This window comes from Dipodomys spectabilis, unplaced genomic scaffold (assembly GCF_019054845.1).
Source record: "Dipodomys spectabilis isolate Male_0828 unplaced genomic scaffold, ASM1905484v1 ptg000517l, whole genome shotgun sequence".
NCBI classification, from domain to species: domain Eukaryota; kingdom Metazoa; phylum Chordata; class Mammalia; order Rodentia; family Heteromyidae; genus Dipodomys; species Dipodomys spectabilis.
In genome coordinates, this window is record NW_024871194.1 from 325,736 (window position 1) to 343,183 (window position 17,448).

The 17,448-nt window shown below is 41.4% G+C and overlaps 1 protein-coding gene across 1 annotated transcript; it reads right to left on the bottom strand.

The window, feature by feature from the left end:
- Positions 1–8,314: 8,314 nt before the first annotated feature.
- On the bottom strand, positions 8,315–8,616 carry LOC122099541 (humanin-like 11). The gene is given in 1 exon segment (XM_042670087.1): positions 8,315–8,616. A coding segment is annotated over 1 exon segment (75 nt). The 5' UTR covers positions 8,399–8,616; the 3' UTR covers positions 8,315–8,323.
- Between the last annotated feature and the right edge of the window lie 8,832 nt (positions 8,617–17,448).

Here is a 17,448-nt window from a genome sequence, read left to right on the forward strand (position 1 = left end):
AAGACACAAACCTTTGTAGCTTCCAGTATGATGAAGCTAACTTGAATTCCCAAACCATTTTTACTGTAGATCATCCTGAACCTTTTGTTACATGGTTTTATGTATTTTTATCTGTTTTTTTTAATTTTGAGATAGACATTCAAATTTTTCAAAAAGGCTGAATATTCTTCACTTTCTTTTTTGAGGGAAGCAATTATTTTATTTTGGTTATCATTAAGTAGTTGTATACAGGAGTTTCTACTCAACATGTTCATGAGTACAATGCATCCCAACCAATGTCACCCCTTCCAGAATTCTCCCCCATTGCTACCATCCCCTCCATTTACAATCTTGATCAATATCCTTCTATCCAACTGATCTTCTTATCAATACATTTCTTTTTCCTTTATTGGATTTTTCATTCTATTTCTAGAGTTATGTGAGATTAAGCCACAAATGTGCAGGGCAGTTTTTCTGTCACTTAAAGCATATGACCAGTGTTCATTTACTTATATATTGAGAGACGAACACACAGACACACAGATACAGAGGCAGATAAAAGACAGATGTAGAGAGAATATAGAGAATATATACATATATATATATATATATATATATATAGGTAGATGGATAGACAGGCAAATAGATAAAAGTAGATGATAGATGATAGAAAGAAAGAAAGGAAGGAAGGAGGAAAGAAAGAAAGAAAGAAAAAGGAGGGAGGGACGGAGGGAGGGAGGGAGGAAGGAAGGAAGGAAGGAAGGAAGGTAGACAGGCATGCAGGCCAACAGATACAGAAATAGTGATGGAAGTAGAGATGGAGAGTGATGAATAGACATAGATAGATGGATAGATAGTGAATAGATCTATACAGAGAGAGACAGGGAGATAGATATGTAGATGCATAGATGGATAAATATATACATACATGCATGCATACATACACACGTAGCTAAAATCATGGGTGACTTGCAGGCATGATCTCAGGATCATGTTTCCTCTGTTCCTGGGTCAGCTGGGGTCACAAACGTCGAATGTCAGAGGCTCTGCTGTAGAGTCTGTGTCAGGTCAGATGCGTTGTCTTCTTCTTCTCTTACAACCTCACAGGTGCACTGGAGATCGGGAGTGCACTGGACACCAGCCTCTCTGCAGGGTCAGAAACACTTCCACCAAGATAAAGTCACCTGGTCACTCAAATTTGTATTCATCCTTTAGGTGAAGCAGTAGACATTCCTCCCTGGCTTTCCTTCTTCATCCCTTCTTCTGATCTTGATAATTATCAGAATGATTTAATAAATTGATTGCACATGCACAAATTTCTGCCTTGGGAGAATCTGTGTTCCTGGGGCCATGGATAGCATCCCAGATGACCCTCAGTAGATGAGTGGATCCAAAACATGGGCTCCCAATGCCCAATGGGATCATATATAGCCATGAAAAAGAAGAAAGTCATGTCATTTGCAGGGAAATGGATGGAACTAAAACAAGTCACATTAAGTGGAGTAAGCCAAACTCAGAATAACGAAGGGCACATGTATTCTCTCATATGCAGAGGTGAGATCTAAGATGTACTGGGATATGACAAATTACCTGGGATTCAAGATACTCATACAGCGAGACCAAAAAGGATAGTCTTAGGAGAGAATCACAAAGGCACAATGCCTACATGCCACTTCCTGTTATCTATCTATCCATCTATCTATCTATCTATCTATCTATCTATCTGTCTATCTATGTACCTAACTACCTACCTATATAAACAAATTATAAGATATGGAACAAGAGACCTCTCTTCTTTTTTGTTTTCTTTTTAATTCTTTATATTATTATTGTTGGGTGATTCTGCCTCCTTTTCCTCATGTATGGTGTATTCACGTGGATAACTTTGCATGAGTCAAGGGAGGGCACAGAACTAGAGGGAAAAAGGGTGAAAAGAGCAGCAGTGGAGCTCACTAGGCACAGATGGAGTTGAAGTCTGCAACTCGTGGGCAGAAATAGGAGGGAGGGATGGGGAGAGAGAGTGAGAGAAAAGAAAACACTGAACCAAAGGAGATGTGTTCTTACCTGACTCATGTCATAGGAATCCCTCTGGGCATCACCTCCAGAGTAACAATGGAATAAATTAATGTAAACAAAAGAAGTAGCTACTCCTACCTTGTTAGGAAGGATCAAAAGAGGAAAGGAAAGAAGAAGGCAGATACCTCATTCTGATGGAGTCAGCAGTTAATCATCACTGGATAGGAGCATCAAGTAGCACAGAACAGAGTCAGAGATACAAGGCCAAGGGGTGCAGGGAGGATCAGGGTGTGAGACACAGAGGGGTGTGAGACGTGGGGACTTGTAATGTAGAGGAAAAAGGCCATGTACAAGCAGATGAAGTAAGGATACTGGATCTCACTGGTGCCATCTTGTCTTCTTGATGGATGAAGGTGGAGGCCACCGCCAAGTGATGGGCATGCCTGAGTTCCTACAAGCAGGAGCAAGATCTTGGACAATAGATTATTGGACCTGCAAGTCCTATGCCTTGAACTCACAAGCCTCTCCAAGTCCCTGTGACCTGGACCCCAGTTCTATTGAGGCCCCTGACCACCTAGGCTGCCATTTTGTACCATGCCTCGTGTCTCCTGGCTGTCCTCAGATCACCATGGTGTGCCACTTCAGTGCTCCATGGGGATTGATCTGGTGTGTTGCAATGAGTTCTCTGCCCTTTCTTTACACTGTTAACCTCATGGCTCCATTTCCTAACAGGGTGAAGTTTTCTAAGGACATGTGTCAGCTCTCCAAGAAAGACAAACGATTTGACCTCTCAAAATGTGGCTTCTCTGTATCTTGAGATCAAAAAATAAAATTTTCCATTGTTGTGTAACATGATGGGGCCATTTGTGGAAGCTGGTCATGGGACAGATCAAGGATGGGGATGCTGGTCAGATTCCAGGGGTGCAGATGGTGGGGCAGGAACTGGGGGGGGGGGGGCATGCAGCAAGGCTGATGAACCAAGAGAGCAACCTGGAGCTGTGAGACCAACTCAGATTGCCCTCACCTATGTCCAAGGAAGGAAGTTAGGAAGGAAGGAAGGAAGGAAGGAAGGAAGGAAGGAAGGAAGGAAGGAAGGAAGGAAGGAAGGAAGGAAGGAAGGAAGGGGGAAGGAGGGAGAGAGGGAGGAAGGGAGGGAGGGAGGGAGGGAGGAAGGGGGATGAAGGGAAGAAAGGAGGAAGGGAAGGAAGGAGGGGGAAGGAAGGAAGGAGGGAGGGAAGGAGAGAAGGGAAGGAAGGAAGGAAAGAAGAAGGAGAGGGAAGGAAGGAAGGAGGGAGGGAGGGAGGGAGGAATATATGGCAATATGATAGAATTCTCACTAAAAGTATCCATGGAATTCCTTAGATCAGCTTTGGTGGCAGAGGAAGCCATGAGCTGCCAGCATCTCAGGTGAGACTTGTAGGATGATCTCAAATTACCCAGGAGACATCTGTGAACTGAAGGGATGCATGGGCTTTTACCTACACAGATTCCCCCTGCCCCCCCCCAAGACCTCAACTTGAGGCTCACGGGCAAATAGACCGATTGAGGTTCCTGAGACTGATCCCTTCCAGAAAAGTTTTTTTTTTTCCCTAACCACTCCTGAAAAATAAAATTACTATGCTCTTGGATGCTAAGACTGAGATTGAGGGGGAAATAGCACTATTAATTGAACAATGATTTAAAAAAAATAGTTCCCATCACTGAGGAATCCAGTATTTTCTGACATTCCTCCTATTCTGGACTTGGGGTTTACTTATTTGAAGAGATTCTGTGTCCTCACTTTACATGTCACAAGCCTTTCTCTTGGGGTTGGTTTTCATGACGTCATAGATTGATGTACCATGGTTTCTCCTTCCAGTGATTTGGTGGAAAAATGGATGGTGGTTTGTGGAGTGGATCCCTATTTTGTTGGATTAACCAATTGAAACCACAACCTTATGTTTCCACACAGCAGGAGTTAAGACCAAGGCTGGCTGGAGATTTCAATTTTCTCTACCCTTCAATTGGGTGAGTATTCTCAAGTTGCTTAAGACTGTGATCATGAGGCTAGGTATTGGTGACTTCTAGTTATTACCTTAATGACTCAGGAGGAAGGGATCTGGTGATCACATTTTGAATTAGCCTCCCCCTAAAAATTATCATCTTTCCTTATCCAACAACTAAACTTAAGATGAGAAGTGTAGGTCAAGGGGGTTAGTGCTTCAAATAGGATTGGAAAACCTGAATCAGTCCAGAGTCCCATTATCAACATCCCTATTTCATCCTCATGTCAGGCTTTTTTCTATTTTTGGCCAGTCCTGGGCCTTGAATTCATGGCCTGGACACCCTCTGTGAGTCTCTGTGCTCCAGGCTAGCACTCTACCACTTAAAACAGAGCACCACCTCTGGCTTTTTCTGAATGGTTTATTGGAATCCTCCTGCAAAGAAAGAGGAGTTGCTCTTCTGAGACTTAAATCTGAAGAATCCACTCTGTATTTCTCCCATTGTGACACTGTGAGGCTCTTCAGTCAGAAAGTCTTGTGGGATGTTCATCTGTGCATGCTGTCCTTCCTGTCATGGCAAAAACTTGCATCCACTCTGCCAGTGCCTCCGCTTCTGCCAATAAAGGCCATAGATATCTACTACAGACTCTGCTACCTGAAGTTGACTGTGAACTTCATCCCACGGTTAGAAATTTAAAGTGCCCAGGTGCATTTTTCTTCCAATTGTCACTTGAGGAATGTGGCCAATCCATAGGAGTGTCTAATAAAAAATGCCCTATGAGACATGTAAAGAAGTCACTGTTTCCCTAAGGGACAGATAAAGATAATATTTTCTTTTTATTTAGTACATGTCCTGGGTCTTGGACTTAGGTTTAGGCTTGGGTTGCTGTGCCTTAAATATTATTTTTCTCCCTGCTAACACCCTACAGTTTGAGCCACATCTCCACCTGTGTCCTTTTGGGTGGTCAGCTGGAGGAAAGCATCTCCAGGACTTTCACACAGCCTGGGCTGGCTTGGAATCTTCCATCTGATTTTGATGCCATCTGCCCCCAGGACTTCACTTCTTCCACCAGAGAGTTAAACTAACCACAGTGTCAAGGAAGCTTTGCCATTTTGCCTTCAGCCAGAATGAAGGAGACTCAGTTGCCCTTCCCATGATACTCCATCCATTTCACTAACTGCCAAGTCAGAGAAAATAAATAATTCTGTACAAGAAAGTGCTAATCAGGTCACTGCATTCCCAGAGAACATGAATGTCCTCAGCTCACTATGTTCTTGCTGCTCATCTGCTTGACAAGCTGGAATTCCCTCTGGACCACCTGTGCCAAGCAGGATATTCGGGGGTAAGAGTCAACAACACTTGAGGATGAGCATTGATTGGTGCATGAGGGAGACTGAACCATAGAGTCCTATAAAAGCCAGGAGGAGCTGCCACCGTCCCCAACCACAAAGGGGACAGAAAGCCTCACAGCATGAGAGTCCTGCTGCTGGCTCTGCTGTTGGCTCTGCTACTCACCTTGACTTGCACTCAGCAGAATCCCCAATTGTATTAGTACAGCTAACCTGAACATGGTGATGTGAGGAAATAGTCTGTGTGGGGAAATTTTCTGTCTCTCTGACTGTCAGTGTGTTTGTCTCACATTCGCTTTCGTTTATCAATCACATTTTACTAATAGGTTGCCCTAATGTCTTTATTCAACAATCAGTTCTTCTATTTTGAGTTCTTCCATTTCATTGGGCAATAACTATAAACATATATTTTATATATATATATATATATATATTTGTGATTTTGTGGTGATATTTCATATACGCTTAGGTATTGAAGTTTTATAATTTTGTGTGTGTTACTTTGACAAACAGATCTCCATATAGTCATTCCATGGAGACTTAGAATCTCCTCCTACAAATACTCCTTCTTCCTGACTCTTCAAATTTATTAATAGAATGCAGTAAGAATCAGAGACTCTGAATACTTCTAGTACATTGTCTTCTGAAAGATGCAGCGTCTAGTAGCTCAGAGTCTAGAGAGGGAACTCTCCAGGTAATTGCAAGCAGGTTACTTGAACTCCTGAGTGTTTAGAGAACAAAACTGAAGATCCATCCTCTAACCTGCCTAATGGGGTCTTTCTCATTCAATCAGGACAATGGCACACCTACGCCCTGGCAGCTGATAATGAAGAGAAAATCCTGGAGGGTGGAAAACTGAGAGTCTATCTACACAACTTCCTGTGTAATAGATATTGTGATATATTATGCCTCCAGTTTTATATCAAGTAAGTTGTGCCTCCACAATGCAGGTCTCAATGCCCTGAGTCCTGAATTCTCTTTTGCAGCCAAGTTTGCAAGGAAGTATTTGCATTTGGTGGGAAATCTGAGGGCCTGTACTAGTTCCTCTGTAACCTACTTTCATAAGCTCTGATGTCCACATCCTCATCTAAGGCCCTGTGGAACCACAAGCCTGGTTTTTCCTAGGAGGTCTGCAGGTTAAACACCATGCAGTACATTAATCCACAATAGGCAAAATGATAGGATGAAAAAAGCTTTCTTTTTAAAATGGGAGTGATGTCATTAGATTTTTACCCCTTGGCCTGGTATTGAGTCTTTACAACCTTAAGATGATAGTTCAAACCTTCTGAGCAGTGAGGTTTCAGGACTCATTTAACATCAAAGATCTAGTCACCAATATTATCCACATGACAAATTCTCACTATAAGAAATATTTTAAACACACTTAAGGAGAACAACATTGAAAAGGAGGAGGTGTATGCGTGTGTATTTGTGAGTGTGTGAGAGAGTTTTTCTCTGGATGTTTTATGATTTCCATAGAGATCATAGTTAATTCCAGATACAACGCTCCACAGTAAGTATTTGCTACCTTCACAAGCTTAAGTTGAAGAGCTAGCAGTGAGTACCAGGAGCAACAGGAAGAATGACATGAAGGAGAAAGCTGTGCAAATGACTTGGAAGAAGTAATCCACAGGATGTTCTTTAGACCTGAGCAACAGAACAGCAGCTCTCCACCCCCTACAGGTGAATTCCTTCATTTCCCTCCCTAACAGTGGATGAGTAGACAGATCTGCAGATTGTCTATCTTAGATGGGAATGAAATAAAAAATCACCACTGTGTGGTGATGTGGCAGTGATCCTGAAAAACACTAGAGCTATGCACAGGAAGGAGTTCCTAAAACAAGGAAGGAAAACCCAACAGACACAATAAGAACTGCCCAGGGCAGAAATCTGATACACAAATCAGCAGAGCACCCAAAGAGTGGAGATAGGAAATTAACTGTAAGACAGTAGGTAACTGAAGGTTGTCAAATTGCATCTGGACCCTACGATATTTCAGAACTGGTGCAAATGTGTGCAATGATGGATAAGGATAAACTAACTACTCTGTTATTTTGTCATTGTTGCTATTGTGTTAAAGGACTGGTTCTGAGTGCCAACATGGGTTTTTCCATGCATTAAAAGGAAAACATGGAGTTTATAAAATATGAAGTATTTTAATATATATTTTTATTGTTAAAATACTGTACCGAGGGGTTACAGTTACATGAGTAGGGTAATGAGTACATTTCCTATCAAGCATTGTTACCTTCTCCTTTGTTTTTCCCCTATCATCCCTTCCCTCCCCACCTCCCCAACTCCTCTTGCCCCTCTGACATTGTAAAGTTCATTTTCAACATAGTGTCCTGTACATCTCATCATCACAATGGGTAAACCTGCATCCCCATTTAAATATTCCTCTATACTGCTTCCCCTCCCCAAATTACAAAAATGTATATACAAGATGCGTAACACCAGAATCAAATACAGTGAAAATAGGTGCTATGCCATGGGGGAAGAACATACAAAAGAAATAAAAGAATCATGTAAGTACATTTAAAACAATAGCAAAAAAGAAGAAAATCACTTGTGTCCTTGGAGTACATTTCACTTAACATTATCTCATATAGTCATGTGTACATAGCCACATAGCCTTTGACCTTCTCTGCTTGTCCTAGACATGTATTTGTCATTGCAAACAAGGGAAAGCATGGGACCTATGTTTCTTTGGGCCTGGCTTACTTCACCTAATATAATTTTTTCCAAGTCTTTCCATTTCTTAACATGAAGGCATAAAATTCCATTATATATATATATAATTCTGGGTCAATATTTGGACTTTCATAATTTTGACTTGTGTGTCTTAATGTTAGTCCTTCAGAGGTTGGTTTATGCTCCGAGGTGACCCCAACCAAAATTTATCTTCCAGTGGTTTGTTTGTTGAATCAAATAGATTTGAGATTAGTTGAAATTGGAATGTCAATTTAAGCTCCATAGGGTCTTCCCAACTTATTTTGTTATTTCCACCTCTTCACGGAAAGGTCAATTTCATTGATCAAATGTAAGAGACAGTTAAACCCTCATCATGCCATTCATACAAGTCCCTAATTAAGGAACAAATGATTATGCTACCTTTGCACAATCAGGATACCGCGGCCGTTTAACCTAAGTCACTGGGCAGGCAATGTCTCTAATACTTGTGATGCTAGAGGTGATGTTTTTGGTAAACAGGCGGGGTTTGTGTTTGCTGAGTTCCTTTTACATTTATTAATCTTTCCTTAGTGCACAACTGTGTTGGGTTAACAAAGTTAGTGATATGGATTCTAGTGGTTAGATGATTGTATCTAAGTTGTTAACTATCAGTGATGTATTTGTTTGATATAAACTTGTGCTATGTTACTTATACTAACATTATTGCATCTAATTTCACTGGGACCCATGACAAAGATTGTTTTCTATGCTTTTCAAAAAATCAGTTAAGGGCTGGGAAGGTGGCTCAGTGGTAGAGCGCTTGCCTTGCATGCCTGAGGCCCTGAGTTCGACTCCTCAGCACCACATAAGCAAAAAGAAAAAAGCCGGAGGTGGCGCTGTGGCTCAAGTGGTAGAGCGCTAGCCTTGAGCTGAAGAGCTGAGGGACAGCGCCCAGGCCCAGAGTTCAGGCCCCACGACCGGACCAAAAAAAAAAAAATCAGTTAATTTTCAGTAGGGAAGTAGTATAAATCTTTATTATAAGTTATAGAAGTTTTTTTAAAGCTCCAAAGTGAATTGAATGTAAAACAAAAAGCACCAGTTTCTATGCCTCTGGTAGAAAACCTGTAATACTGTGGCCTCTATGAAGGAGGAGAGGGGGAAGTGGTGCTGTGGCTCAAGTGGTAGAGCACTCGCCTTGAGCTGAAGAGCTTAGGGACAACGCTCAGGCCCAGAATTCAAGCCCCATGACCGACAAAAAAGAAAAAAAATATATAATCCTTACATCTCTGCCTCCTGAGTAGCTAGGATTATGGACATGAGAGGGAAGACTGGCCATGAAATGTTGGGAAGAAGAGTTTCCAATTGACTGTTTGAAACTCACTCTTCTGCACACACACCCCCACACCAGACCTGTGTCTTGAACTCAGGGATTGGGTGCTGTCTTTGAGCTTCTTCTGCTCAAAGCTAACACTCTATCACATGAGCCATGGCACTACTGCTAGCCTTTTCTGAGAAGTTTGTTAGAGTTGAGAGACTTAGGAACTTTTATGTTTGGGGCTGGCTTCTCATCTCAGTCTCCTGAGTAGCCAGGATTACAGATGTGAGCTTCCCATGCCTGGCTTACATTCCATACTCTTGAAAACATAAAATTCAATTAGGAGGCTAAGATCTGGAGAATGGTGATTCAAAGCCAGGCCAGGCAGAAAAGTCTGCAACTCCATCTTCAACAAGCAAAGAGCTGGACAGTTCAAGTAAGGTGAGTATGAGACCCTGAGTTCAAATACCATTATGGGCAAAAACAAGACAAAATAAAGCAATTCCCCAAATTAAAATAATAAAATTGCCCAATACCAAAATAATGGTCATTAAATAATGATTTGAAAAGTAGAAAACAAATACACCCCTCCATAAATCCACATATAAAAATCTTCCAGCCAGGCACCGGTGGCTCAAGCCTGCAATCTTAGCTACTCAGGAGGTTGAAATCTGAGGATCAAGGTTCAAAGCCAGCCCAGGCAGGAAAGTCCCTGAGACTCTTATCTCAATAAACTACTCAGAAAACTGGAAGTGGCACTGTGGCTCAAGTGGTAGAGTGCTAGCCTTGAGCTGAAGAGCGAGTGACAGTGCCTAGGCCCAGAGTTAAAGTCCCATGACTGACAAAACAAAAAACATAAAACCCCAAAAACAAACAAAAAAAAACTTCCACAAAATATTTGAAATGGGTGCATTTTCAATAAGGAAACAACATTTTTGTTTTCTTTTTTTTTCTTACAACAGCAAAAGAGATGGTTTGTTGTAACATGTTACACTCGGCCACAACTATGAACAGAACTAGTCCAGAATGTCACAGGTCCAGGGAACAGGACCATCAGGGGATGCTTGGTTATGAGCAAGGTGTGTCTTTCAGAGATGATCTTGGCAATGGAAGTTCTGGATCCACTGGGAAATCACAGTGGCATGCAGTCCAACATTTCAGCATCCCAGCCTATGGCATTCCTTATTCCTCCTGCTCCTCTGGCCTCGACGGGTGCACAAGTTGGTTTACTTGGACCTCTGCCTCATCTTCCTTCTTTTGCTTCTCAGCCTGCGCATTCGCTTCTTCCTCCACTTGGCTCTCATGGTGCAGTTGCTTCTAAGAAGATGGCACTAAGGCCAAGGGCAGGAAACAACATTTTTCTACCTGAAGATGTCTGTGGGGAGGACAGTGGAAGAAGTAGATTTATTCCCAGATATTTAGACCAACATGCCAATTCTGACATATCTATGATGATAGAGACTAGATTTAGAATGATAAAAATAAACCAAAGAACTACCTCCCAAAGTATTGGACAAGGCTAACAAAGCAGAGTAGGGCATCAGGGTATAGGGTAAGAGCTATGTAGAAAAGCTAGTTTAGTGTCCTAGCCATGACGAAATCCTAAGAGCTAGGGAATGAACACATGACTCTGCACATATCCACAGAATTGAGGCCACATGATGATTCTGGCTCCTGGTCCTCCTTTTTGCCTTCCTGGTCTGACACACCATTCTCTGTGGGTGCTGAGCTCTTCTTCATGCTTTCTTCATTCCCCTCAAGTAACTCCTGCTTTATAGGCTTGTGCAAGATAGGCTTTTTCTTCTTTTTGACATTTGAATTAAGTGGAGAAAGCTATTTTTTCTCCAATTCAATGCTGTTTGCCTACAATCACAACAAGAAAAACCCAACTAAGACAGGCATCCTTGATTAAAGGCATTCTAGGTTGTAAGGTCTGAACTCTTATTACATACTTTACTCAGTTTTGACTGTCTTTTGTCTTCCTTCTCAATCAAACGTTCCCCCTCACCCCACTCCTGGGGCTTGAACTCAGAGCTTAGAATCTGTCCTTGTTTGCTTTTTTTCCCCTCAAGGCTAGTAATTTTTCCACTTGAGCCGCAGCTCCACTTCCAGCTTTTTGATGGTTATTTGGAAATAACTGAACCATGATGCTCAGATCTCAGCCTTCTGAGTAGCTAGGATTACTCAATGAATTTTTGTGTGTGTGAAAATACTGTACAGAGGGGTTACAATTACATGGGCAAGATAATGAGTAAATTTCTTATCAAGCATTGTAGCCTACTCCTTTGTTTCCCCTTCCCATCCCTTCCCATCCTCCCCTGCCCCCCAACCCAAACCTCCTCCCCCCCCCGCCCCCACCAAAGTTGTAAAGTTTGTTTTCGACATAACGACTTGTACTTCTCATTGTTGCAATGGGTCCACCTGTATCCCTATTTAAACAACTTGTTTTTTCCCTTCCCCTCCACAAATTATACCGACATCAAATACAGTGAAAGCAGGGGTTATACCATGGGGGAGGGACATACAAAGCAACAAAGAAATAATCTTATAAATGTGTAAGAAACAATCGCATGGAAAAAAACATTTGAATACATATTTTAGGGTTCATTTCTCTAACATCAACTTATCTGACCTTTTCTGCTTGACTCAGACATATAATAGTTATTGCAAATAAGGGAAACCATGGGGACCTATGTTTCTTTGGGCCTGGCTAACTTCACTTCATATAATTTTTTTTCCAAATCTTTCCATTTCCTAACAAATGGAGCAATGTCATTCTTTCTGATGGAGGCATAGAATTTCATTGTGTATATAGACCACATTTTCTTGATTCATTCATCTACTGAGGGTCATCTGGGTTGGTTCCATATCTTAACTATGGTAAATAATGCTTCAATAAACCCAGTCATGCTGGTAGCTTTAGTGTAGTCTTGTTTGTGAACATTTGGGTAAATGCCCAAAAGTGGGATTGTTGGGTCATAGGGGAGCTCTATGTGGAGTCTTTTGAGGAACCTCCACACTGCTTTCCAAAGTGGTTGAACAAGTTTACAAGTGAGGTTCCCTTCTGTCCACATCCCCTCCAGCATCTGTTGTGGAAGAGCCATCATGATGTTATTTTCATTAAGTCATAAATATGATGATATCTAATACCCTTGAATACAAAACATATATCCTGTGCACAAGGACATTCTCAACTTCACCCCAGCATAACCATTGAAGTCAGGGATTTTAAACATTTATACATTACTACTGCTCATATTCCCCTCAGATTTCAGGATCACACATTGCATTTGACTATCAAGCCTCGCTGGTTACCTGGAACTCCCAACAACAGTTTCTTCTTTCCTTTTACTTGGAGACCTAAAAGTTGAAGATCAGAATTTACTTTGTTCAATTTTAATTTGAGTCTCTTTGATGTTTTTCTTTAATTTTTGTTAATCTGTTTTTAACTTGAAGTGATACTATGCTAAGAGCAAGGCAACCTAAGAAGTAGCATATCATTTTTAATTATCTCTTTGCTTGGTTTATTTAATCAAGGGATTAAGAAAGCTGTTATAAAGTTATTGGTGGGGGTAGCATTGTGAGGGGAAGGGCAAATAGACAAATGTGGTCAAAGTAGTTTACATGCACATACAAAAGTCAACAATGAAGGTGGGGGAAAGTGGCTCACAACTTTAATCCTATCTACTAGGGAGGTTGAGATCTGAGGATCACAGTTCAAAGCCAGTTGGGCAGGAAAAATCAGTGAGTTTTATCTCTAATAAACTTCCAAAAGAAAGGAAATGGGGTTGTGGCTCATGTGGTAGCATGCTATGCTTGAGCAAAAGGAGCATAGGTATGGTACTCAGGCCCCAAGTTCAAGACCTAGAATTAGCAGAAAACAAACTAACAAAACCTGCTGAAAATACTTTAAGAAGGGTCTATAAGAGAAAAGTGGTTAGGGTATTTGATTTGGGAACATTTGATATCTGTCACAGTATATGCGAATAGAAACTGTCAACAATAGATGCACTGTGGGTTGCTCCTGAGATACCATTCCTTGTTACCTAATGAACTATTTGGATTCACTATTTCAGTGCGAAGTAATATTTCTCCAGAGAAAATGGTCAGTTTGGAGCCCAGCACTACTGGCTCATGACTATAACCTTAGCTGCTCAGGAGGCAGAGATCTGAGGACCAATGTTTGAAGCCAGCCCATGAAAGAAAGTCCATGAGATTCATCTCCAATAAACTACTAAAACACTCCTGGAAGTGGTGCTGTGATTCAAGTGGCACAGCACTAGTCTTGAGCAAAATTAGCTCAAGGACAGCACCCAAGCCCTCAGTTCTAACCCCAGGATCAGCATATACACAGAATAATTTTAGTATGACTTCTGAATGGGGTTTTGTACCATTTTTCCATGAGTTCATTTTCAGACAGCACTATGTCCTGTGGGAGGCTTATGTGCTCTGGCATGCACAGCATTTCTATTAGATGACATGTAATACGCATCTACACAAAATTCCCTCACTCAATTTATATTCTTCAGTTAGCAATCTATTACGGGAAAGAACTGAATTTCCCCATTTATTTAAGCACTCAATGAAATTAACATTATAAATTTGTGGATTCCTATTTAAATTATATTCAATTTCTATTACTCTTTTAAAGTTCTTATTCTTAGTTTGTTTATTTATTTATTTATTTTGTCGGCCATGGGGCCTGAACTCTGGGCCTAGGCACTGTCCCTCAACTCTTCGGCTCAAGGCTAGCGCTCTACCACTTGAGCCATATTACCACTTTTGGCTTTTTCTGCTTATGTGGTGGTGAGGAATTGAACCCAGGGACTCATGCATGCGAGGCAAGCACTCTACCACTCAGACACCCTCCCAGCCTCTCTTTGCTTAGTTTTAAAGTGCCTTTAATGACCTTTATTATTATAAGATGATAGAATTCTATAACTATTTCTAGTTTTTGTAATATGTTGATGATTTCCCATAGATTCACAGCCATCAAAAGATACAAAGTATTTCCTTCACCCTTAAAAGAACAGCCAACTTCTGTTTCCTCAGAAGTTGCGCAGAGGTTCTTCCTGCAGAGTATCCCATACTTGTATCTAACACCATGTGACAGAACAGACAATAACAATGTCTTGTTATTCTGTTATCTTCAGAAAATAAAATGTGATTCAAAAAAACTTTGGACCTTTGTTTCCTCATGTTATTTATAATTTAAGGGAGCTCAATACCGGACATTACTATTTTCTGTAGTTGTATGCTACAGGATGTACGTTCATTCCTATGGAATGTTTTATTTTTGTTGGGTGAGGTGGTCCTTGTACTAGGGCTTCAACTCAGGACCTGGTAATGTCCCTTCAGTTTTTTGCTCAAGGTTGGGACTTTTCCACTTGAGCTACTTCACTGCTTCTGGCTTTTTAGTGTTAACTGGAAATAAGACTGGGTAGGTGATGAAGGGGGTATGACTGTGATAAATTGTATCCAGTATGGGAACTTCACAACCTCCTTCTTGTACACTAATACTTGCTAATAAAAAAAGAAAGATAATTAGAGGTCTAATTCTCCAAGGTAGATTTCTTGTAATTTCCCTTGCTCTGTCTTTCCCATTTTTTTCATGCTAGCATTGTGGTTTGAACAAAGGGCCTCAGTGCTGACTCTTAGCTCTTTTTCTTACTGCTAGTACTTCAGCCACCACTCTAGTTCCAGCTTTTTGCTAGTTAATTAGAAGAAAGAATCTCTCTGATATTTCTGCCTAGGTTATCTCTGAACCTCAATACTCAGATCACAGCATCCTTAGTAGCTAGGATTACAGGTGAGAGCCACTCAGATCCTTGTTGTCTCCTAAATTATCCGATGTCTATTTCACAATGGCAGCCCATTTCCATGGTTCCCAGCTTTGTAGCAAGAGCTTAATTAAAATTCAACACCAGGTCTTACCTCCACCACAGATGCTATTTTTTGTGGCATACTCTGACTATAGACACCCTTCCCCTGGCTGATGCATTGCAGCATACTAGATGGCTCCTCATACTAGGCCACAAGGATAAGAAGCCAGGAAACACTGGCTTAGAAGCTGTCCAATCAGAGGAGCAAAAAGATATCATAGTGCATACTGCTGTGATCTTATTCTGACTTAAACAGCCTTGTCATCTATTACCAGAGTAGCTTTGACATCACATTCTGAGTAGTGAGTGGGTGTAAGCTGGTGTGTCAGAGCTGACTATGGTATTGGCCTGAGCCTGTGCAGACTGAAGAGACAAGCTAGTGCCAGCAGCACACATATTGGAATAACAAAGCAACCTATAGATAGGCATTGCCACTTTTTGTTCTAGAGTAATAAATGAATGACTCTCTAATTTCTTGACAGGAAATTCCTGCAGACCCATATGCAGCTGCCTCATCAGAGCAAGTAAAGAGCCTGGTGCTGCTTGGAGGAAACACTGTGAGAAGCTGCCAGAAAGCATCTGTTTATGGGACTCATGGGGCTCCTCTGTCCTCTAGAATTAATGACAAATGAGGAGCAAACACCTCTCCCTCTAGGAAGAGCATTGCCACAGCACAACAGGCGACTCCCAAGACACACGCTTGATCTGTGCTGTCAGAGCTGAGAGTTTTTAATGACACTCCATCCCACAGTGCTCCCTGAAACTCTCATCCCAACCCTGCTCCTTTCATGTCTGTGACAATGTTTACAGGCATTGCACATCAACTGAAGATGTTCCTTCATGTTTGGAGTAAGTCTGTCAGACTTTATACGGATCCACTGCTGAGTCAGGATTCCCTATCCTTCCCATTCCCCTTTTGATGCTGTGTGTATCTTGACCTATTCCTGTCTTCTCTTTTCAAGATACATTCAAGGCAGGGTGCAGGTGGCTCACACCTGTAATCCTAGCTACTCAGGAGGCTGAGATCTGAGGATCATGGTGCAAAGCCAGCCAGGTAGGAAAGTCCATGGGACTCCTTTCTCCAATAAACCACCAGAAAACCATAAGTGGCTCTGTAGCTCAAGTGGTAGAGTGCTCGCCTTGAGCTGAAAAGCTCAGGGACATCACCCAAACCAAACCCAGAGATCAAGGCCTATGACTCAATAAATAAATAAATAAATAAAAGCAAAAGCATACAAAGCTCAGAATGGCAAGCAGCTGAAAACAGAATGGGATAAACCAACATTATCTATGACAGTTTTCAGATTGTGCCAAGAAATGCCTGCATTGTTGGAGCCCAAGCCCATCTGATAGCTGAGCTCTAGCTGGCTGGCATGCTCATGATGCCAGGTAATGGTATTCACAAGTTTTGTGATATTATTGGATGACACCAAAGTCTTCAAGTTAGGAACCTGAAAATTTTCTATTGATCTAGAAGAAGAAATATACCAGAACAAGAAATGTGATTAACACAATGCCAAAAGCAAAAGGCCATCCAATCAAAGGAAGACAGAATAACTCTGCTCTGAAAAGATGATTCTCTCACAAGGAATCCTGAGCTGAGTATGGTGGTCTATGTTTGCAATCCCTGAATTTAGGAGGCTGAGTTAGAAGTTAGTTTGAAACTAGCCGAAGTTCCAGGCCAACAGAAGAACACAAAACAAAACCCCATCTTATAAAATAAAAGAACGACTGGGAATGTAGCTTAGTAATAGAGTGCTGGCCAAGTACACGCATGAAGTCCTGGGTTTGGTTCCTTAGCACCACATAAAGAGAAAAGGCTGGAAGTGACACTGAGGCTTGAGTGGTAGAGTGCTAGTCTTCAGCAAAAGATACTCAAAATGAATGGTGTTAGGAAAAAATGTAAAATTAATTAAATAATATCTCTCCCGCCCCACCCCATATCCCTTCCTGTTTTCCTCCCTCCCAACTTTTCTCAATACTAGGGTTTATACGAAGGATTTCATGCTTAAGCAGGTGTTTAACTCTTAATCCACACCACAGCCTTTTTGTACTTTAGTTTTTAAGATAGAGTATCATGTTTTCTTCCCATCCCAGGACCAGCTTCCTTCCCATCTAGATGAGATTATAGGAATCAGCCCAGCTTGATGATTGTGATCAGATTTCACTTTTTGTCTGGGCTGGTCTTGAATTGTAGTCCTCTCAATCTATGCTTCCCAAGTAGATGGGACTACAAGAGTGATCTATCATGCTT